The sequence below is a fragment of the Gopherus flavomarginatus genome, chromosome 3 (genome assembly GCF_025201925.1).
Source record: "Gopherus flavomarginatus isolate rGopFla2 chromosome 3, rGopFla2.mat.asm, whole genome shotgun sequence".
In the NCBI taxonomy this organism is placed as follows: Eukaryota; Metazoa; Chordata; order Testudines; family Testudinidae; genus Gopherus; species Gopherus flavomarginatus.
In genome coordinates, this window is record NC_066619.1 from 41,934,344 (window position 1) to 41,957,490 (window position 23,147).

At 40.8% G+C, this 23,147-nt stretch overlaps 2 protein-coding genes across 9 annotated transcripts in view; both read left to right on the forward strand.

Moving 5' to 3' along the window:
• The window catches only part of CWC27 (CWC27 spliceosome associated cyclophilin), a 222,219-nt gene that overhangs the window by 97,414 nt on the left and 101,658 nt on the right, over positions 1 to 23,147 (forward strand). The gene's annotated exons all lie outside the window — the stretch shown is intronic.
• Positions 19,983 to 22,153, forward strand: LOC127048002 (uncharacterized). The gene is made up of 2 exons (XM_050947070.1): positions 19,983 to 20,566; positions 21,563 to 22,153. Exons 1-2 carry the CDS (start codon positions 20,017 to 20,019, stop codon positions 22,075 to 22,077), a joined length of 1,065 nt encoding a protein of 354 aa, XP_050803027.1. The 5' UTR covers positions 19,983 to 20,016; the 3' UTR covers positions 22,078 to 22,153.

Genomic DNA, 23,147 nt, shown 5'->3' on the forward strand with positions numbered 1-23,147 from the left:
AATCTTGGTAGGAATATAAGCATTTTGTTAATACTATAATATTATTTTTATTATAGTACACTTTCTTGATGCAAGAAAAACATGCTATTGGAGACTATGGGTTATTGCTATTGGAGACTTTAGTGCGCTCTGGCTGCTTTTCACTTTAGCGATGCAAAGTAGTTGGAATGTAACTCAGACTCTGGCCCTACATTTGAAAAAAAGCAAGATGATGTGTAAAAGGAAGCTGGAGACAGCGTGTGTGTTATCCATTAGGGCCATATTGTGGCTTTTCCAGCGTAGCCATGTAGGGGAATCCCTGCACCAACTGCCTGTGTCATGGATGGCAACTCAGTAGAGGCGGAATTAAAATCGAATTTTTACTGCTCAGGAAATTCAAGATTTTGAAATTAGGACAAAAAGTTGAAAGCTTGAAAATTTTTGTGAAATGAAGCATTCCAAAATTTTCTTTTCAACCTTATTGAAATGTTTGATTTTATATAATATATTATAATATAATATCTAAATATTTTAACTATCAAAGTATTTTCAACATTAATATAACTTCCCATAGAACATTTTAACAACACTGATATATTTCCACAAAACGTTTCAGATTCATGGCATGAGCATTTTCAGCGGCTCCACAGGCTCCCGGACTCCTGCAGGTTGCCCCTGTTCCCTGGCAGGAGCCGGGGGAAGCCACCTGGGGCTTCTTGTCCCTGAGGAGTGGGGTTCAGCTACCTCGGCTTCTTGGCCCCCTCCCCACCAAGAGCCAGGCACCCTTGTCAATTTCACAGCTCACCTTGACAAGGTTGCCTGGCGGAAAGTGGGGTCCGAAGCTGCCAGGGCTTCTTGTCCCAGCTGGGAGCAGAGTCCATTTCCCTCCCCAACTCTCCCCCCCCCCCCCCCCCCCCCACACACACACCTTGCCTTCCAGCTGGGAGCAGGGTTCAGCCTCCCAGCTCTCCAGGGGGACAGAGGCAGCTAGGCTGAAGCTGCCCAGCTTTCTTGTCAATTTCATGGCTCCTGCCATGAGATTGACAAGACAGCCAGCATAATGGATACAGTGGCTATACAGTGTGTCACCCTAACTACACTGACGTAAGCCTTATGCCTCTCATGGAGGTGGAGTTATTATGTTGATGTAGTAGGGCACTTACATTGGTGGGAGAGAGGCTGTAGTGTAGACACTAAGATAATTAGGTCTGCATAAGCTGCCTTATGTTGACCTAACTGTGTAGTGTAGACCACCCCCTCAGAGTGGACAGCCTGCAAAGAGGGCCACAGTGTTTCATCTCCCAATTAATATGGATGGGAAAGAGCCCTCACAGTGCTCCAGCCAACACAACTGCAGGTCTACACTATGGGGCTAAGTCGACTTAAGTTACCTAACTCCAGTAAATAACGTAGCTGGAGTCAGCGTACCTTAGCTCGACTTATTGCGGTGTCTAAACCACACTGGGTTGATGGAAAAAACTCTCCCATTGACTTACCTTATGCTTCTTGTTCCGGTGGAATACTGGAGTTGATGGGAGAGTGATCTGCGGTTGATCCCCTGGTAAATGGAGACAAGCTCTAAGGGTTGTATGCTGCATCAGGTAAAGTGCTAGTGTGGAATACGTGCCCTTAAAAGAGAGTTGTTCTCAAGAACTTCCATTTTTTATTTTTTCTTGTGTCAATAAGAGATATCGCCGGCAATGATATCTTGGTTTTTGCTTTTCATGTTATTGTTTTTGTAAAACAATTTATTTTGTTAATCTGGACAGCAAACAAAGGCTTTTTTTCACCACTCAATAGTTTTGATCAGAAAAATGAAAAATGTTTTAAGAACGTGACCTTTGATTTATAAAGGCAGATCACTTCATATTATCCTTGTTTGATTGACACTTAAAAACTGTGTGAATATTTTATTGGTTTATTTGTAGACTGAAATATTCATAGTTAAATTGTTTTAAATTAGAATCAAACAAGGACTACTGTGGAGTCTAAATAATAAATGTTAATTTTCTTTTACTACAAGTTATGACCACCTTTAGTAATTCCTACAAACATTTTATTAGAATTTTGCTTTAACTGTGCTTTTCTCTGCAAGTTCACTGTAACTAATCTGTGCTGAGAGTAAACTTGTATGAATTTGTAAAGAGTACAAAAATAAAGAACCATAAATAAGTCTGAATAGTATATCATTTAAACAATAGTAAAACAATGACGTTATTCAAAATATTCTGGCTTTTTGGCTACGCACATATTGCTTACACATGTTAAAACTATTAATTGCATAATAAAATGTTTATCTTTTGACATATCAGACTCCTTCAGTTCTACATTTTATTTTTCCACACATTGTGATAACAGCCTTGATCAAATTAATGTCTCCAGTGGCAAGGTTACAAGAACTATTTGTATGATACTGTGTATAAAAAATATTCTCTAAGCCAATTTAAATAGATTCAGACAACATATTTGATAATAAATTTGACTGTTAAAAAACTACATAAAGTAATGTTAAGAGTTGGATTAATACCTATAAAAGCAAGAAGATTTGGAGTTAAGGATGAAATTGCATTTGTAACTGCTTTCGGTATTGTGATATGTAAGAATCGTAAAGAAGAACCTCACATTTATATTTATATATTTATATATATATATATATATATATATATATATATATTATAAGTAAAATAAGAAGGGTGAGTCATCTTGGACTCTGATCCTGCAAATACATGTGAATTGCTTTACTTTTCGTTTTACTTATGTGCTTAAAGTTAAGCATGTGCCCAAGTGTTCTCAGATTTTGGGTCTTGGACTCCAAATTTCTGTGTCTTGAAGATACAACATTAATATTCTTTCGACAGTTATTTTTAAATATTATTTTGGGGTACAGATGTATTAAGGTAAAACATTTTAAATACAATGGGAGTAGTCCTGTATAAAGTTCAGCATGTGCAAAAGTGTCTGTGAGATTGGGGCCTGTATTTATAATGTAAATGTAAATGGTTAATTAACTAGTAATGCTATTTATTGTTTCTATGCTGTAATTAGTACATCTTAGTTATATACTAACAGATTAAGTAGAATTAATTTTTTTAAAATGAGTATCATAGTATGGATTTATGGAGTCCAATATGTGTTCTGTCTGATACAGATGATAATCGGTGTTTTAAAATAAATTTATTGCTCCATTTTCTGTCTAGAAAAGTGCACTTAATTACATTTAGCAGTGATATATAGATTGTCTTAAGTGGCCTTTCATTTCATCAACCATAATTCAAGTCCAATTTAAGAGTCTATGCAAAAAAAAAACCCTATCATTTCCATTTGTACAGAGTCACTTAAAGAGTCTCATTAGCTGAATAAAAAATACTTCTTATTTGGTGTAAATGGTTCCCACAGTAGCTTTTTCCCCCTTCTCCCTCACGTCTAACCCATGTTTACTTGATGAGTAGAATGGTCAAAGCAAGACACTCCTTAGAACTACTCTTTTGTCAAGTAGGAAGGGAATGGGTTAGAGACAGAGGTTAAAAAATTAGTTACTCTCACAAAAAGAGAGACTTGTCTGCTCTGTGGAGTGGATCATATCACATATTCCACTGCAAATTAATCTAACTTGCAAATTACTGTTTGTTGGACTGCTGTCAGCATTACAAAACCCACCACAGATACTCAGGTGTCCCTGCTAAAACAAACACACACAAACAAAGCTATAAAAATACCTTGATCTAATAGAGAATATAAATGCAGAGGAGCCAGAAATTCAAATTATAGTTGCCACTGTGTCGCCGTATCTGACTTTTCTTGGGAGGTATGGATATTCATTTTTGTTTTAAAATATATGGACAAAATGACAAAATTATGTTTGCTGAGGCGCAAACGTTTGAATTTATTGCAGTTACAGTCTTACCATTATGCTGATATTGGTGGGTTTTGTATTGAATTTCTGTAGTTGAACAAACAAAAGAACAAGACACAGGAAACTCACTAAGCACATTGTGGTTTGAAGCTGCTCAAGGATTTAAAAAGTTAGAAGTAGTACTGGAGCAGAGCGATTGGGGGCAGAGGACAGGTGAAACATCAAGGACGTATCATAAATTACTGAACATGTGATACAGTTTATTTAAATGACTCTACTAACATGATTATCACCACCACATATGTAGTATACATATTGTGAAGAAATTAATGAGGCATCATATATGTACCTGTATTTCTCCATCTGGATGGACACGATAGATTACATGCATTGTGCACTTCTGATCACCTCAGCTGCATTCTGCCAGTTAATCTATCTCTCCTGGGACTGTTCCTAATATTCCACACCTTTGAGCAGCATTAAACAGCTGTAATTTTTCCTTGTTGCTCCTAAAACTTGGGAAAAAAGCTTACACTTGTGTGAGGGGCAGCTTGAGCAATATCCAGTACTGGACCAATGGCTTTTTCAGATCCAACATCTTGTGGCCCTTCAGGGCTAAAAACTGCAATTTGTAACATTAGGAAGAGATTTCCATTAAATTTGAATGAGACACAACAATTGCTTCTAAATTTGGAAAGTCTGTGATGTCAGGCTGATGATGTTGTATGTAAAGGAAAGCAATTGTATGTGATCTTGAGGTTTTAAAAAATTATACTTTCTCTCTCTCTCTCTCAAAGGTCTGTATAATTAGACTCACAGTACTAAGAGAATCTGGCATTACAGTTGGAGTGATTCAATAAATAGATCAGATGTAATGTTTTATGGTTCTAATTTATTTTTGCACTGATCCTACAAACACTTAGGCACATGCTTAATTTTGAGCACGTGAGTAGTTATATTGAAGTTAATGGGACAACTCCATGCTTATACATGTGCTTAAGTGCGTGCAGTATCAGGGCCTTTGAAAGTAGTTTGTCTGTGGCATTTACAGAATACGTAATGTGTGGTGAATAAAGGTTATACTCTTTGGGAGTAATGTGTCCATTTCATAATAAAGATTATACATTATTGCTAAAGTCTGGAAATTTCTTGACCTACTAACTTAGAGAAATCTTTGGCCTGTCTTTCTGTTTGAAAATTCTGAGTTTTTCCCAACATGATTATAATCTAGCTCAAGTTGAACTGTACTTTTTAGGTATGATCTTTTCTAGGACAGAGGTTTTACTGTTTTGTAGAGATAGGTGATACTGCAGGTCTGAAAAAGATTATACATTTGTAGGGACTACATTTTACAGTGTCTGATAGGTTTTTATGGAAGCCATTTGGTGATCTCATCAACAGCGAGGCTATTGTTTCATTACTATCAGATTCAGTATGTTTGTGATTAAATCAGCAGAATAGAGAACATGAAGGGAGTGCTGTTCACTTTACAATCATTTCCATGTGTTATAAATTCTTATCAGATGTTGGGAAACAGCAGACATAAGCTAACAGTAAGTGCTCCATCCAAATCCCAAGAAACAGTGATATGTAAAAAATATAGATTGTGCTCTCAGTTAGTTTGATCTACTATTTAGGTATTTACAATGTATCCACTGACCTAGGGTATCTAGGTATTAATAGAGTATATAAAAATTATTTCCTACTTTAATCTAATTTTGTGTATTTTTTAATCTTTGATGAATGTGATGCTGCTTCCAACATTTTAATACCATAGCAATTAAGGTGTGGTTCTAATCACTGATAATACTTTTCATGAAAAGGAGGGTCAGACTGAGTCTTACACTAACAACTTCTTCAAGCATCTGCAGCTGCCCTCTCTTGATGATATAAGAATCAACTTGGGTTGCGGGGTGCGTGTCTCTGGCTTACAAAAAGGAGAAAAAATAGGTGGTAAGTCTAAGCCCTCAAAAAATAAAACAATAACATAAAAATAAAATATTTTACAAAGAGAGCAAGATTGGTTATTTACTCACCCTGAATCTCAGTCCATTTAAAATAAAGTGAAGCCACACTTGAATTAATTATCTTCATTATTTAGGGTGGAGAGGAGACATTGCTCTGACACATTGCTGCTAAAATGCTCCATTCCTGTTGCACTTTAATCTGAAAGTGCAGTATTCTGGAACGAAAATGAGCTGCACCCAATGAGCAAAGAATACAGATAGGGAAATCGACATTACCATATTAGCTCACATCCATCCTCCATGTAGTTCAGTATCCTGTCTCTGATAGTGGTCAGAACCAGATGCTTCAAATGAATGTGCAACTCTCTCTTCCCCCACCCCCTCTGAATTAATGTTTTGTCCTAACCACTATTAGTGTACTCAGGACACTCCCTACACTAACACCAGAAGAAATCAACATACCCCTAGAGCCCCGACCAGGGTTATTCTATCTACTACCCAAGATCCACAAACCCGGAAATCCTGGACGCCCCATCATCTCGGGCATTGGCACTCTCACTGAAGGACTGTCTGGATATATGGACTCTCTACTCAGACCCTATGCCACCAGCACTCCCAGCTATCTCCGTGACACCACTGATTTCCTGAGGAAACTACAATGCATTGGTCGCCTCCCAGAAAACACCATCCTAGCCACCATGGATGTAGAGGCTCTCTACACAAACATCCCACACACAGATGGAATACAAGCTGTCAGGAACACTATCCCTGATGATGCCTCAGCACAACTGGCTGCTGAGCTCTGTGCCTTTATACTTACACACAACTATTTCAAATTTGATGACAATATATATCTCCAGATCAGTGGCACTGCTATGGGCACCCGCATGGCCCCACAATATGCCAATATCTTTATGGCCGACCTGGAACAACGCTTCCTCAGCTCTCGTCCACTCACGCCCCTTCTCTACCTACACTACATTGATGACATCTTCATCATCTGGACCCATGGGAAGGAGACTCTGGAAAAATTCCACCATGATTTCAACAGCTTCCAACCCACCATCAACCTCAGCCTGGACCAATCTACACGGGAGGTCCACTTTCTTGACACCACGGTGCAAATAAGTGATGGTCACATTAACACCACGCTATATCGAAAACCTACCGACCGCTATGCCTACCTTCATGCCTCCAGCTTCCATCCTGGACACATCACACGATCCATTGTCTACAGCCAAGCACTGAGGTACAACCGCATCTGCTCTAACCCCTCAGACAGAGACCAACACCTACAAAATCTCCACCAAGCATTCTCAAAACTACAATACCCGCACGAGGAAATAAGGAACGAATGATACGGCTAGTTACTCGCTGGACTGTATCAAGGAGGACTATGCTAGACTGGGGAAGACGCTCAAAGAAATCGAGGCTCAGGTGATCTTCAGTGGGATTCTGCCAGTTCCTAGAGCAGGGCGACGAAGGAGTGACAAGATTATGGCGATCAACAGATGGCTCAGGCATTGGTGTTATAAGGAGGGCTTTGGGATGTACGGTCATTGGGAAGCGTTTACGGATAGACAACTGTTCGCTCAGGATGGACTTCATCTAAGTAAGGAGGGAAATAGAATTCTAGGATGGAGGCTCGCCGACCTCATCAAGAGAGCTTTAAACTAGGAAGTTGGGGGAGATGGTTGGGAGACGTTCAGGAGATCCCCACGCCGGAATATAACCTGGAGAGGGAAGTAAACAAAGTGAGAGGGGATACCCTTGCGGACCAAAGAATTGATCCAAGGAGGAATAGTGGAGTAGAAACCAGAGTAACGGGTGATGCTGGTGGTAGAAGGTCTGAGCACGACAGGGGAAAGAATGTCACTGATGCCAAACGCCTAAAAATTAAAATGTCTGTACACTAATGTGAGGAGCCTAGGTAACAAGATGAAGGAACTGGAGCTACTGGTGCAGGAAGTGAAACCGGATATTATAGGGATAACAGAAACCTGGTGGAATAGTACTCATGACTGGAGTACAGGTATTGAAGGCTATGTGCTGTTTAGAAAAGACAGGAAGAAAGGCAAAGCTGGTGGAGTAGCCTTGTACATCAATGATGAGATTAACTGTAATGAAATAAGAAGCGACGGAATGGATAAGACAGAGTCTGTCTGGGCAAAAATCACACTGGGTAAAAAAGCAACTAGAGCTCCCCCTGAGATAGTGCTTGGGGTGTGCTGTAGACCACCGCGATCTGATTTGGATATGGATAGAGACTTCTTTAATGTCTTTAATGAAGTAAACACAAAGGGGAAATGTGTGATTATGAGAGGCTTCAACTTCCCGGATATAGACTGGAGGATGAGTGCTTGCAAGAATAATAGGGGTCAGATTTTTCTGGATGTGATAGTGGATGGATTTCTTCATCAAGTAGTTGAAGTACCTACGAGAGGGAATGCCATTTTAGATTTGGTTTTGGTGAGCAGTGAGGACCTCGTAGAAGAAATGGTGGTAGGGGACAACCTTGGTTCGAGTGATCATGAGCTGATTCAGTTCAAACTAGATGGAAGGATAAACAAATGTAGATCTGGGATTAGGGTTTTCGACTTCTCGAGGGCTAATTTTAAAGAGTTAAGGAAATTAGTTAGAGAAGTGGATTGGACGGAGGAACTTGTGGATTTAAATGCGGAGGAGGCCTGGAATTACTTTAAGTCGCAGCTGCGGAAATTGTCGGAAGCCTGCATCCCAAGAAAGGGGGAAAAAACCATGGGCAGGAGTTGTAGGCCAAGCTGGATGAGCAAGCAACTCAGAGAGGGGATTAGAAAAAAGCAGAAAGCTTACAGGGAGTGGAAGAAAGGCAGGATTAGCAAGGGAAGCTACCTTGGTGAGGTCAGAACATGTAGGGATAAAGTGAGGAAGGCTAAAAGCCGCATTGAACTGGACCTTGCAAAGGGAATCAAAACCAATAGTAAAAGGTTCTACAGCCACATAAATAAGAAGAAAACAAAGAAAGAAGAAGTGGGGCTGCTATACACTGAGGATGGAATGGAGGTTAAGGATAACCTAGGCATGGCCCAATATCTAAATAAGTACTTTGCCTCAGTTTTTAATAAGACTAGTGAGGAGTTTAGCGATGATGGAGGGATGATAAACGGGAATGTGGATATGGAGGTGGATATTACCAAAACTGAGGTAGAGGCCAAACTTGAACAGCTTAATGGGACAAAATCGGAGGGCCCGGACAATCTCCATCCGAGGATATTAAAGGAACTGGCGCATGAAATTGCGAGCCCGTTAGCGAGAATTTTTAAGCAATCGATAAACTCGGGGGTTGTGCCGTACGACTGGAGGATTGCTAACGTAGTTCCTATTTTTAAGAAAGGGAATAAAAGTGATCCGAGTAATTATAGGCCTGTTAGCTTGACGTCTGTAGTATGTAAGGTCTTAGAAAAAATTTTAAGGGAGAAAGTAGTTAAGGACATAGAGGTCAATGGTAATTGGGACGAATTGCAACATGGATTTACTAAAGGTAGATCGTGCCAAACCAATCTGATCTCCTTCTTTGAGAAGGTGACGGATTACTTAGATAAAGGAAATGCGGTAGATATAATTTACCTCGATTTCAGTAAAGCGTTTGACACGGTTCCACATGGGGAACTGTTAGTTAAATTGGAAAAGATGGGGATGAATATGAAAGTTGTAAGGTGGATAAGGAACTGGTTAAAGGGGAGACTCCAGCGGGTCGTATTGAAGGGTGAACTGTCAGGCTGGAAGGAGGTCACTAGTGGAGTCCCTCAAGGATCGGTTTTGGGACCGATCTTATTTAACCTTTTTATTACTGACCTTGGCACAAAGAGCGGGAATGTGCTAATAAAGTTTGTGGATGACACAAAGCTGGGGGGTATTGCTAACACGGAGAAGGACAGGGATTCTATTCAGGAAGATCTGGACCACCTTGTAAACTGGAGTAATAGTAATAGGATGAAATACAATAGTGAAAAGTGCAAGGTCATGCACTTAGGGATTAATAATAAGAATTTTAGATATACGTTGGGGACGCATCAGTTGGAAGTGACAGAGGAGGAGAAGGACCTTGGGGTATTGGTTGATAGCAGGATGACTATGAGCCGCCAATGCGATACGGCTGTTAAAAAAGCAAATGCGATTTTAGGATGCATCAGGCGAGGTATTTCCAGCAAGGATAAGGAGGTGTTAGTACCGTTATATAAGGCGCTGGTGAGACCCCATCTGGAATATTGTGTGCAGTTCTGGTGTCCCATGTTCAAGAAAGATGAATCCAAACTGGAACAGGTCCAGAGACGGCCTACTAGGATGATCCAAGGAATGGAAAACCTGCCTTATGAAAGGAGACTCAAAGAGCTTGGCTTGTTTAGCCTGGCCAAAAGAAGGCTGTGGGGGGATATGCTTGCTCTATATAAATGTATCAGGGGGGTTAACGTTAGGGAGGGAGAGGAATTATTTAAGTTTAGTACTAATGTAGGCACGAGGACGAATGGGTACAAACTGGATATAAGGAAGTTTAGACTTGAAATTAGACGAAGGTTTCTAACCATTTGGGGAGTGAAGTTCTGGAACAGCCTTCCGAGGGAAGTAGTAGGGGCAAAAGACTTTTCTGGCTTTAAGACTAAGCTTGATAAGTATATGGAGGGGATGTTATGATAGGATAGTTTAATTTGGGCAATTGATCTTGGATTATCACCAGATAAGTCTGCTCAGTGGTCTGCGGGGAGATGTTGGATGGGATGGGAACTGAGTTACTGCAGAGAATTCCTTCTTGGGTGCTGGCTGGGTGAGTCTTGCCCACATGCTCAGGGTTTAGCTGATCGCCATATTTGGGGTCGGGAAGGAATTTTCCTCCAGGGCGGATTGGCAGGTGCCCTGGAGGTTTTTCGCCTTCCCCTGCAGCGTGGGGCATGGGTCGCTTGCTGGTGGATTCTCTTCAGCTTGAGGTCTTCAAACCAATTTTGAGGATTTCAGTAACTCAGTCCTGGGTTAGGGGTTGTTATAAAAGTGGATGGGTAGGGTTCTGTGGCCTGCCTTGTGCAGGAGGTCAGCCTAGATGATCATATTGGTCCCTTCTGACCTATGAGTCTATGAGATCAACAGAGCCAGACGTGTACCCAGAAGCCTCCTACTGCAAGACAAACCCAAGAAAGAAACCAACAGGACTCCACTGGCCATCACATACAGCCCCCAGCTAAAACCCCTCCAACGCATCATCAAGGATCTACAACCCATCCTGGACAATGATCCCACACTTTCACAGGCCTTGGGTGGCAGGCCAGTCCTTGCCCATAGACAACCTGCCAACCTGAAACATATTCTCACCAGTAACTGCACACCGCACCATAATAACTGTAGCTCAGGAACCAAGCCATGCAACAAACCTCGATGCCAACTCTGCCCACATATGTACACCAGCGACACCATCACAGGACCTAACCAGATCAGCCACACCATCACTGGTTCATTCACCTGCACATCCACCAATGTAATATACGCCATCATATGCCAGCAATGCCCCTCTGCTATGTACATCGGCCAAACTGGACAGTTTCTACGGAAAAGGATAAATGGACACAAATCAGACATTAGGAATGGCAATATACAAAAACCTGTAGGAGAGCACTTTAAACTCCCTGGCCACACTGTAGCAGACCTTAAGGTGGCCATCCTGCAGCAAAAAAACTTCAGGATCAGACTTCAAAGAGAAACTGCTGAGCTTCAGTTCATCTGCAAATTTGACACCATCAGCTCAGGATTGAACAAAGACTGTGAATGGCTTGCCAACTACAGAACCAGTTTCTCCTCTCTTGGTTTTCACACCTCAACTGCTAGAACAGGGCCTTATCTTCCCTGATTGAACTGACCTCGTTATCTCTAGCTTGCTTGCTAGCATGTATATACCTGCCCCTGGATATTTCCACCACATGCATCTGAAGAAGTGGGTATTCACCCACGAAAGCTCATGCTCCAAAACGTCTGTTAGTCTATAAGGTGCCACAGGATTCTTCGCTGCTTTCACTATTAGTTAGAGATTATTCTCATTCCTGAATCAGCAAGTTTTATAATCCTTCCAAAATTCATTTGTGCATTACCTGTTATAATTGGGTGTCCTTGTCATCTCTCGTCATCTTCCAGTCTCTCTTTAAATCTTGCAGTGATTTGCACAGCCTTAATATATGTAGTGTGAACAAGTATCTTGCGGGCGGAGAGTGGGGTTTCCCCCATCATTAATGTTACCTTCTCTAAAGCTCCTTCAGAGCAATTCTGGGCCTGGTGATCTATTGCTTTTAAATTTATTCTAAAATCTTTTTTTCTGACACCTCAATCTCTGATACTACCTCATCTCTATTCCCAGAAAAGAGCAGGTCCCAAGCAGGTATCTTCCCCAACATCCTCTGTGGTAAAGACTGATGCGAAGAAAACATTTAATTTCTCAGCCATGTCTTTGTCTTCTTTAATTGTTCCCTTTAATCTTTGGGACTCAGCAAAAACTGAGTCTTCTGCAGATTTCCTGGTTCTTTTATACTAAAAATAATTTTTTTATGTTGTCTTAAAATCTATTTGCTCTATGAAATTCATCTTATCCCTCCTATACTCCTTCTTACAAATTGCCTCTTGTAATGTATGCTCCCTTTTATAGGCTTCACTAAGGTTAGATTTCCTCATCTTGAAGGCTTTCTATTTGTTTTGAATGACATCTTGAAATTGCCATTTAGTTCTATAAGTTTACTTCCTGCTTTCCTGGTTCCCTTTTTGTTGAGAACTCTGAATGCCTTCTGAGACTTTTTCTTCCTTTATTTTTGACTTTAGGGTCTGTTTTACCAGTTTCCTCATTTTGTTAAAATCTCCCTTTCTAAAGTTCGGTGTTGCCGCATGCCAGTTGTTGGTATTTTTCAGTGACGTGGTGAACCAATTCACCACATGGGGGAAAGTGAAATTTATGCTCCAAATAGCTGCAAACTACCAGTTTCTTTGCTCAGAGCTTTCTTCATTAACTTAGAAGCAAAGATACATCTTTCATTGAATGGACTAATGAGATCTTTAATCTAAATTCAACGCCACAAAAATTTCTTGGTAAAGTACACAAAATGTATAGTTTCCAGTTAAATATACATAAATATATAATTTTCTATATTATGCAATTTAGATATAAATGTTTCTAACGTAAAATCGCAAATGGAGAAAGTATTAGTTGACTATTTAAATGGAAAAATTAAATAACCTTGAGGTACTTTCCCATTCTGTAAACCTGAGTTTGGGTAAAACTTGGTGGCTGCCAGCATCCTCTGCCATAAGCCTGCCAGTTGCATGAACTGCATTATTGAAATTGCAATATTGGCAATTAACCATAAAACCCCTTTAACACAATAATAAAAAGTTACTGTATGAATTGCAATTACATATTATCGTCTAATGCTGTTACACTCAAGAGGCAGTATCAAACTATTGCACATGAACACACAAACCCCGGGAATTGTGTAGAGCTGTATAGCTGATAAAACTCCTGTGCATGGGTCCTCTAAATCCATATCTTCCACCACTTTCACGTTGTCGTCTTATTTCAGATGCAGATATACTGTAGCATCTGCAGGAGAAGGACAGACGTATGTCTGACCTCTACAGCAAACTCCTAGCTTGGCAGGAAGAAGCAGCACATATTTCCAGACCCATAACTTTCATTCTCAGTTTTACAGTGCCAAAAACAAAAAGTACTATAATCCAGATAAAATAAATTATTGAACCCAAATAATTAAACTCAGATCTACATGCCAAAAGTGAAAACTTGCTCCTCATTCCAAGAAGTGTACATTCCATAAGTACCCATTAAGGGTGTTGCCTGATAGCCTTCAAAATTATGACTTTATAGAAAAAGTATCTGTTGATTATTGGTTTTTTCCCCCCTCCATACATTGTGCTTCAGTTATCTCCTACAAATGTGTCATTCTGAATCCCACTTTGTTATATCATTCAGTTTCTACATTTTTAAACACTGTCTTTCTATTTAGAATATTCTCATGTCTGTCAGTTATCTCTAGGTCTTATCTGTTTCTCAGGAAAAGTTAACACCAATACTGAATTTCATGGATCTAGCCTGCATTTTTCAAGTTCATCTTGCAGAATCCAAAAGCTGTATATTGGGTATAGTTTAATTTGTCTCTATTACCTCTGACATGATGTGAAGATGATGTTCATTATTTGCATCATTGGACCATCTATGAGTCCTAATCTTGGACCAGGACTCCAATGTGTTTGTACATTGGGTTGTACAAACACAGACCGAGAAGTCCTGGCTCTAAAGAGCTGACAATCACAATTGCATCACAATGTCATTTTGCCTTATCTTATGTAGACTAAATTAGTATACCTAGTTCAGCTGTGAAATTCAAAAACATAATGTTAAAATATGACACAATATTATTTTATTAATTTTTTTTAGTGTTTCCACAATATCATACACTAGGGAATAGTTTAAGGGAAAACTTGTGTTAGATACAAAAAATATATTTAAAGGACAGTGTCAATGAAAAATAACACTTCTGCTTGAAAATTTCTATCTACTCTTGTTACTTATAATATTTAAGATGACTGTAATTGTAAGATTAGAGAGGAAATATATTTTCTGTTTTTCAGTTTATTTGGTCATGGACAACACTTTGTGTATAATACATCTGATCATTTCTGCATAGTATCATAGAAGATTAGGGTTGGAAGAGACCTCAGGAGATCATCTAGTCCAACCCCCTGCTCAAAACTGGACCAACCCCAACTAAATCATTTCAGCCAGGGCTTTGTCAAGCTGGGTCTTATGGGTTTTTAAGGATGGATATTCCACCACCTTTCCAGGTAACCCATTCCAGTGCTTCACCACCCTCCTAATGTAATAATTTTTCCTAATATCCAACCTAGACCTCCCTCACTGTAACTTGAGGCCATTGCTCCTTGTTCTGTCATCTGCCACCACTGAGAACAGCCTAGCTCCATCCTTTTGGAATCCCCCTTCAGGTAGTTGAAGGCTGCTATCAAATCCCCCCTCACTCTTCTCTTCTGCAGACTAAATAAGCCCAGTTCCCTCAGCCTCTCCTCATAAGTCATGTGCCTCAGCCCCCTAATCATTTTCATTGCCTCTGCTGGACTCTCTCCAATTTGTCCACATCCTTTCAGTAGTTGGGGGGCCCAAAACTCGGCACAATACTCCAGATGTGGCCTCACCATTGCCAAATAGAGGGAAGTAATCACTTCCCTCGATCTGCTGGCAATGCTACTACTAATGCAACCCAATATGCCGTTAGTCTTCTTGGCAACAAGGGCACACTCGTATCCAGCTTCTCGTCCATTGTAATCCCCAGGTTCTTTTCTGCAGAACTACCGCTTTGTCAGTCGGTCCCCAGCCTGTAGCCGTGCATGAGATTCTTCCATCGTAAGTGCAGGACTCGGCACTTGTCCTTGTTGAACTACATCAGATTTCTTTTAGCCCAATCCACCAATTTGTCTAGGTCACTCTTGACCCTATCCTTACCCTCCAGCATATCTACCTCTCCCCTCAGCTGTGTCATCTTGTGAACTTGCTGAGGGTGCAATCCATCCCATCATCCAGATTATTAGTGAACATGTTGAACAAAATCAACCCCAGCACAGACCCTTGGAGCACTCCACTTGATACTGGCTGCCAACTAGACATCGAGCCATTGATCACTAACTGGTGAGCCCGACGATCTAGCCAGCCTTCTGTCCACCTTATAAGTGATATGATGGTGTTGTGATAGCCCCTTAGTCATTTTCTGCTAATGTTGGTGTGTGAATGACCAATGGAAGCAAGGGAGAGAAAAAGCATTTTTTAAAATAAGAAAATATTGTTATAAAACCATAAAAGTAGAAGAGGATTCATAATTATAATGCCAGAAGAGACCATTGGGAATATCTAGTTGGAGCTCCTGCATAAGACAGGCCATAATACTTACCTGTACTGATTGCTATTTAACCTAAAGTTTGTCTATTAGAGCAACACCCAACCTTGATTTAAAAAATTTTTATGATAGAGAATCCACCACAACTCAGAGGGTAAATTATTCTGATAATTAATTACTCTAGCTGTTAAAAATATTTTGTCTTATTGTTCGTCTGAATTTGTTGGAGCGGGCAGCCAATCTAAATAGGCCAAAGAAAGTACAGTCAAAACTGTAGAAAGTTCTCTGAATGTCAGTGGGACCAAAGGTATGCTTTGGGTGTTTGAGCCCCACCATCTAGAGTCTCTGCTTGGATCCAGTCTGCAGTTGTCTCCCAAGGCCTTGTGGTGGGATTGAGGGAATGCACCAACTGGGTCCTAGTGTTCCCGGGATTAAATACCATAGGGCTAAGAATTTATCCCTCTGGGATCCCACTAGAAATACACCCACTCGATGATTTCCCCATCAGCTGTTTTTTTTAATCTACTTAATGTGTGCCGTCTTGATATTTATATGGTTTTAGTTTCTTAATCAAATTGTGTGGTACCAAATCAAATGCTTTACCGAAGTCTAAGTATATTACATCAACACATTTACCTTTGTAAACCAAATTTGGAATCTCATCAAAAAAGGTATTAGTTTGGCAAGATCTGATTTTCATGGACATGTTGATTGGCATTAATTGTATTATTCTCATTTAATTTTTTGTCAGCTGAGTTCTTTATCAGCAATACCATTATTTTGTCCAGGATGGTGTCTGGTTGATAGCCTATAAATATCCAGGTCATTCCATTTACTCTTTTAAAAAAAATTAGCTTTCTTCCACTCCTACAACTTTCTCATTGTTCTAGGACTTTTTGAAAATCAACTTTAGTGGTTCAGAGAGCTTCTCAATCAGATCTTTTAAAACATATATGCAAATTATCTGGACCTGCTGATTTTACAATGTGTATCTTTAATAGCTGCTCTTTAATGTTCTGCTGAGTTACTATTGGAATGGAAAGTATTTTTCATCATCATATGATATGACTACATCACTTGTCTCTGATTTCCCCCCCCCATTACAGAACAGAAATATTTATTGAACACTCCTGCATTTTGTGCATTACTGTTGACAGTTCTACCATTTTCATCTAGTAATGGTCAGCATTAACGTTATGATTTCTTTTGTTCCTACTATATGTTTAAAACCTCTTTTTTTATTGTTCTTAACTCCACTGACCATAGGTTTCTCCTTGTGTTCATTTTGCTTCCATTATCAATTTAACAATTCCTAGATTCTAATTTATATTTATTGCTTTCAACTTCCCCAGTTTTCTGTTGGTTTTATATATATTTTATTTTATTTTATTATAGCTGCTTTTACTTCTCCTCTAAGCCACACAGATTCTTTTAACCAGTATGGATTTCTTTTTCAATTGTGTTGTTATGCCTTTTTGAGTGTCTAGTAAAATGTTCTTAAGTTTCCAAATGTCATTCTCTTCCCATCTGATTTAACTCTTAATTGTATTTAGCTTTATGAAATTATCCATTTTAAAGTACCAGGAATATATGTTACTTGTTGGGACTTTTTTTGTGTGTGCACATAACAAATATATCAAGTCATGATCAATTGCCCCCAAGCCATCATTAAATTTTAGTTCTGTGACCCAGTCCTTTTTATCAGTCATCATAAAGTCTAATATAAAATATCCCATGTTGAATGCAACATTTAAGTTAAAAAAATTGTCATAATTTTTTAGACAATCCAAGGATGTTTTAATACAACATGAGAACTCGATTATGTGTCAGAGACAGGTGTTCATTTTTTATGTTGAAAAATTTTCAAATTGACATTATCCCTTTATTAATCATACAAAACATTGATGAAAAATATAAGAGGCTTATTTAGTATAAAAACAGAAACATGGAACTGTCTGCCTTGTGAAGAAAGCTTCGCCAAACTGTTATGAAGAACTGAAGATATTTTGGTAATATAAAGATGGAACACAGGTATTGATCAATATGCACACACACACAAACCAATTAAACCAGTGTTAAGAGATCTCTAAAAAGTAAATAATATGTAGTAATCCTTTTCTAAGCACACCCACAGATCTTTATCAGTCTGTGGCTATTATTACTGTACAGTAATTTTTACACTAATAATTCTCAGTGAGGAACTCTGCACACTGTGTTTACTTGGTAATTATGTTCTTATGTCCTGTCTCAGTGCAGGAGGCTGGACTTCTCCAGGTCCCATCTAGCCATACATTTATTTGGTTCTGTGATAAAATGGAACAGATAATTCAAAATGGTCAGTTGCTGACCATTATACATCTGCAATGGATTGATGTTAGCTACTTGTTAATAAAGCAATTTAATGGCTGATATCTTTCAACTCATTAAGATCCAGTTCGAGTCACAGAAAGCAAGAGCTTCATGGTCAGGAGCTACTGTCATTGCTTTCTAAGAAAAATAATTAGGGTAAGTTTCCTTTAAAAAACAAAGCAAAAGAGTTTCAAACTGTTGTTTACGTGAATACTAATGCCAGTATTTAAAAAGTTATCACTTAGAACTGGGGTTTGTTTATGTGGTGGGGTAATGCACTCTTCCGGGTTCATAGTTTGAAATAGCCCTATGTTAAAGTGCACTAGTGAACATTTAGCGTGCACCAGCAGGATCTCGATGGACCTATTAATGTGCAACAACTTAGTGTGCTTTAGAAATTGCAGCCCCATAATGGACATTACCCGAACATGTAGACAAATCCTTAGTGGACTTAATACTTATTCTGGATTCCTACTCTATGATATTTAGCTGAAACATGCCTACAAAATAATAGAAATTAAGAGTAATTTTTTTAAAAGGAACTAAGTGTCGTTTTTTTAAATTGAGACTTAGGTTGCTAAGTTACATAGGCACATATGAAAATATTACTCTAAAGCTCTTCTTGCACTGATCTCATAACAGTTTAAAATTACTCTTAAATTTTACTAGCACTTTACAGGAGCCTGATGATTGAAAGCTTCTGATTTTATGGGACTTATAAAGGAGCAGTTAACAGTTACTGTGGAAATAACAAACAAAGAAAAAAAAGAAAAGTTGGTTCAGGTTGAAGTCTTCTGTAAAAGCTGTTCAGTCCTGTGATCACAGAGCCACAATGCTTAGACAAGATACTGCAATGCTGGATGAATTCCTGGTAATACATTAACAGTAGATGGGTGGAATACTGCAAAAAAGAAGGGGCTAAATATCAACTTTTAAAAAATCTCTTGGCATAAGCAGGTCATAAATGTTCAAGTTTATAGATTATTGAAATGAAAAACACTGTGTTGGATACGCATGTATGTGGAGGGTCTAGTTTCAGATACAAGGAACCCTCATTGAATACTGTTGTTCTTAAGCATCAGATTATTACTGCGACACTTCTACTGTTCAGTGATGGCAATTCAGTATACAAAATAAACTATTCATAGTTATCAGAAGAAGTTTAAGGTTTTGGTTTAAGGGCCAGGTTGTGGTTGGCCCCAGTATAGGTGATCAAGAAGCCTCTCTTCTGTACAGGAAACCCACAACTGCAGTCCTTGCAGTCTCTAGTGAGAAAGGATTGCTCTTTGCTCTTGTGCGGCTAGTAGAACTAACCAAGCCAAAAAGGATAGGGAATAGGGCCCTGGCTCTGGAAAGAGGTATATGCTACTCCCTTAAGAGGATTAGTAACAGGATTGTTTATTCTGCACCTGGGAAATTCAGGAGGCACTTTACATTTCAGCCCAGCATGTGCCAGTGCCTTCAGAGCATAAATAAATCCTAGCTGTGCTGAGGTGTGTGATTTTTTTTTTTCCTGTCATCCTCAGCCAAGAAAACAGTATGTCCTATATCACTCAGGCCTAGTCTACACTACGCAGTTAAACTGATTTTAACAGCGTTAAATCGATTTAAAGCTGTACCCATCCACACTACAATGCACTTTATATCGATTTAGAGGGCTCTTTAAATCGATTTCTGTACTTCTCCCCAACGAGAGGAGTAATGCTAAAATTGATATTAACATATCGGTTTAGGGTTAGTGTGGCCGCAAATTGACGTTATTGGCCTCTGGGTGGTATCCCACAGTGCACCATTGTGACCGCTCTGGACAGCAATCTAAACTCAGAGGCACTGGCCAGGTATACAGGAAAAGCCCCGCGAACTTTTGAATTGCATTTCCTGTTTGGCCAGCGTGGAGCTTTCATCAGCACAGGTGACCACACAGAGCTCATCAGCACAGGTAACAATGCAGTCTCCTGAGAACAGAAAAAGAGCACCAGCATGGACCACACGAGAGGTACTGGATCTTATCGCTATATGGGGAGAGGATTCAGTGCTAACAGAACTCCGTTCCAAAAGACAAAATGAAAAAATATTTGAAAAAATTTCCAAGGCTATGATGGGAAAAGGCCACATGAGGGACTCAGTGCAGTGCAGAGTGAAAGTTAAGGAGCTCAGACAAGCATACCAGAAAACCAAAGCAGCAAACGGAAGATCTGGGTCAGGGCCGAAAACATGCTGCTTCTACGCTGAGCTGCATGCAATTTTAGGGGGCTGCGCCACCACTACCCCCCCCTTGGATTCCGAGGTGGGGGTTATAATCTCAACCATGGCTGAGGATTCAGCGAAGGGGGAAGATGAGGAGGAGGATGAGGAAGAGGAGGACGACCTTGCAGCGAGCACACAGCACTCCGTTAGCCCCAACAGCCAGGAGCTTTTTGTGACCCAGGCGGAATTACCCTCCCAGCCCTCCCAAGCCACTAGCCCAGACAGTGAAGCCATGGAAGCGACCTCTGGTGAGTGTACCTTTGTAAATATAAAACGTGGTTTAAAAGCAAGCGTTTTTTAATGATTGATTTGCCATGAGGGCTTGGGATGCATTCGCAGCCAGTAAAGTTACTGGAAAAGTTTAACATGTCTGGGGATGGAGCGGAAATCCTCCAGGGACATCTCCATGAAGCCCTCCTGGAGGTACTCCAAAAGCCTTTGCAGAAGGTTTCTGGGCAAGGCAGCCTTGTTCCGTCCACCATGGTAGGACACTTTACCACGCCATGCACGTAGCAAGTAATCGGGTATAATTGCATGACAAAGCATAGCTGCGTATGGTCCCGGTGATTGCTGGCATTCAAGAAACATCCGTTCTTTATCTCGCTCTGTTATCCTCAGCAGAGTGATATCCTTCATGGTAACCTGGTTGAAAGTCAGGAATTTAATTAAGGGGACAGAGATGGCCATTTTCCTACTGGGCTGTTGCTTAAAAGAAATCCTTCCTTGCACGTAGCCAAGCGGGGGGAGGGGAGGAAGGATAGCGCTGAGCTTTTTAGTGTTCGGCCAGCAGGAATCTTCCCAGCTAGCAGCCACGCGGTGGCGGTGGGGGAAGGGGGGGTAATTAGCAGTGATCTTCCATTATACCAGCCATGCGGTGGGGGGAGGGGTAAAGCAATCCTAGAGAATTGGATTGGGGAGGGGAGGGGTTGGCGTCTGCTGCTGCTTGTTAACAGGAAAGAAGCATCAGAGGGCACTGTGTATATGAAGCCTGGAGAAGCTGAAAGACAGTGGCTTACCATGGCCGCATGCAAGCTGAATTGTGATTCCCGGACCTGCATCTGTGAGATCTATAACACCAGAGCCGCAGGCACTCAATATTAAAAGATGCAAAATGCGACCTTGTAGTGAAATCACATGTGCTATGTAAGGTGAATAGTGTTGTTCACTATGAAAGAGTATAACCATTGTTCTGTAAAATGTATCTTTTATAATCCTTCTATCACTACTTTCCCCCACTCATGCAGCTGCACATTTTTCAAGCCTCCCTACTCCATCCCGAAGGCTAGCTCAGATAAGGCGGAGGAAGAAGAGGATGCGAGATGAAATGTTCTCAGAAATCATGGAAGTAACCCACAATGAAAGAGCTCATCTGAAGGAGTGGAAGGACGTGGTAGCAAAGTACAGGAAAGATGCCAGTGAACGTGAGGATAGGAGGGACGAACATGAGGATAGGAGAGATGCTCGAGATGAGAGGTGGTGGCAGGAAGATCAGAGGTGTGGGCAGGAAGATCAGCGGTGGCGGGATGCAACGCTGGAGCTGCTGCGTGATCAAACTGATATCCTCCGACGTCTGGTGGATCTTCAGGAAGAGCAGCGGGGTCACAGAGTACCGCTGCAGCCCATGTTTAACCACCCTCAGTACTCACCATATTCCATATCTTTCTCACCCAGACGTGTAAGAACGCATGGGGGAAGGCTTTGTGCACCTGCCCACTCCACCCCCGTGGACAGTCCAACCAAAAGGCTGTCATTACATTGAAATGTGCTTAATGGCCTTTTCCTTCCCTCCTGTCCTCCTCCCAAACCACACTCGGGATACCTTGTTAATTCTCTGCCTCTTTTTATAATTAATTTTTAATAAAGAATACATGCTTTTTAAACAATAGTGACTTTATTTCCTTAAGCAAGCTGTAATCGAAGGGGGAGGGTGGGTTGCTTATAGGGAAGGAGTCAATCAAGGGGATGGGGTTCATGAAGAGGAAACAAACACAGCAGTCACACCGTACGCTGGCCCGTGATGAAACTCGTTTTCAAAGCTTCTCTGATGCGCACCGCTTCCTGGTGAGCTCTTCTAATCGCCCTGGTGTCTGGCTGCGCGTAATCAGCGGCCAGGTGATTTGCCTCAGCCTCCCACCCCGCCATAAAGGTCTCCCCCTTACTCTCACAGAGATTGTGGAGCACACAGCAAGCAGCAATAACAAAGGGGACATTTGTTTGGCTGAGGTCTGAGCGAGTGAGTAATGTGCGCCAGCGAGCCTTTAAACGGCCAAATGCACATTCTACCACCATTCTGCACTTACTCAGCCTGTAGTTGAACAGCTCCTGACCACTGTCCAGGCTACCTGTGTATGGCTTCATGAGCCATGGCATCAAGGGGTAGGCTGGGTCACCCAGGATAACGACAGGCATTTCAACATCCCCAACTGTTATTTTCTGGTCTGGGAAGTAAGTCCCTTGCTGCAGCTGTTTAAACAGAGTAGTGCTTCTGAAGATGCAAGTGTCAGGAACCCTTCCTGGCCATCCCACGTGGATGTTGGTGAAACTTCCCTTGTGATCCACCAGTGCTTGCAGCACCGTTGAAAAGTACCCCTTACGGTTTATGTACTGGGTGCCCTGGTGCTCCGGTGCCAAGATAAGGATATGGGTTCCATCTATCTCCCCCCCCACAGTTAGGGAATCCCATTGCAGCAAAGCCATCCTCTATGACCTGCACGTTTCCCAGAGTCACAACCTTTTGTAGCAGCAGCTTAATGATTGCTTTGGCTACTTGCATCACAGCAGCCCCCACAGTAGATTTTCACACTCCAAATTGATTCCCAACTGACGGGT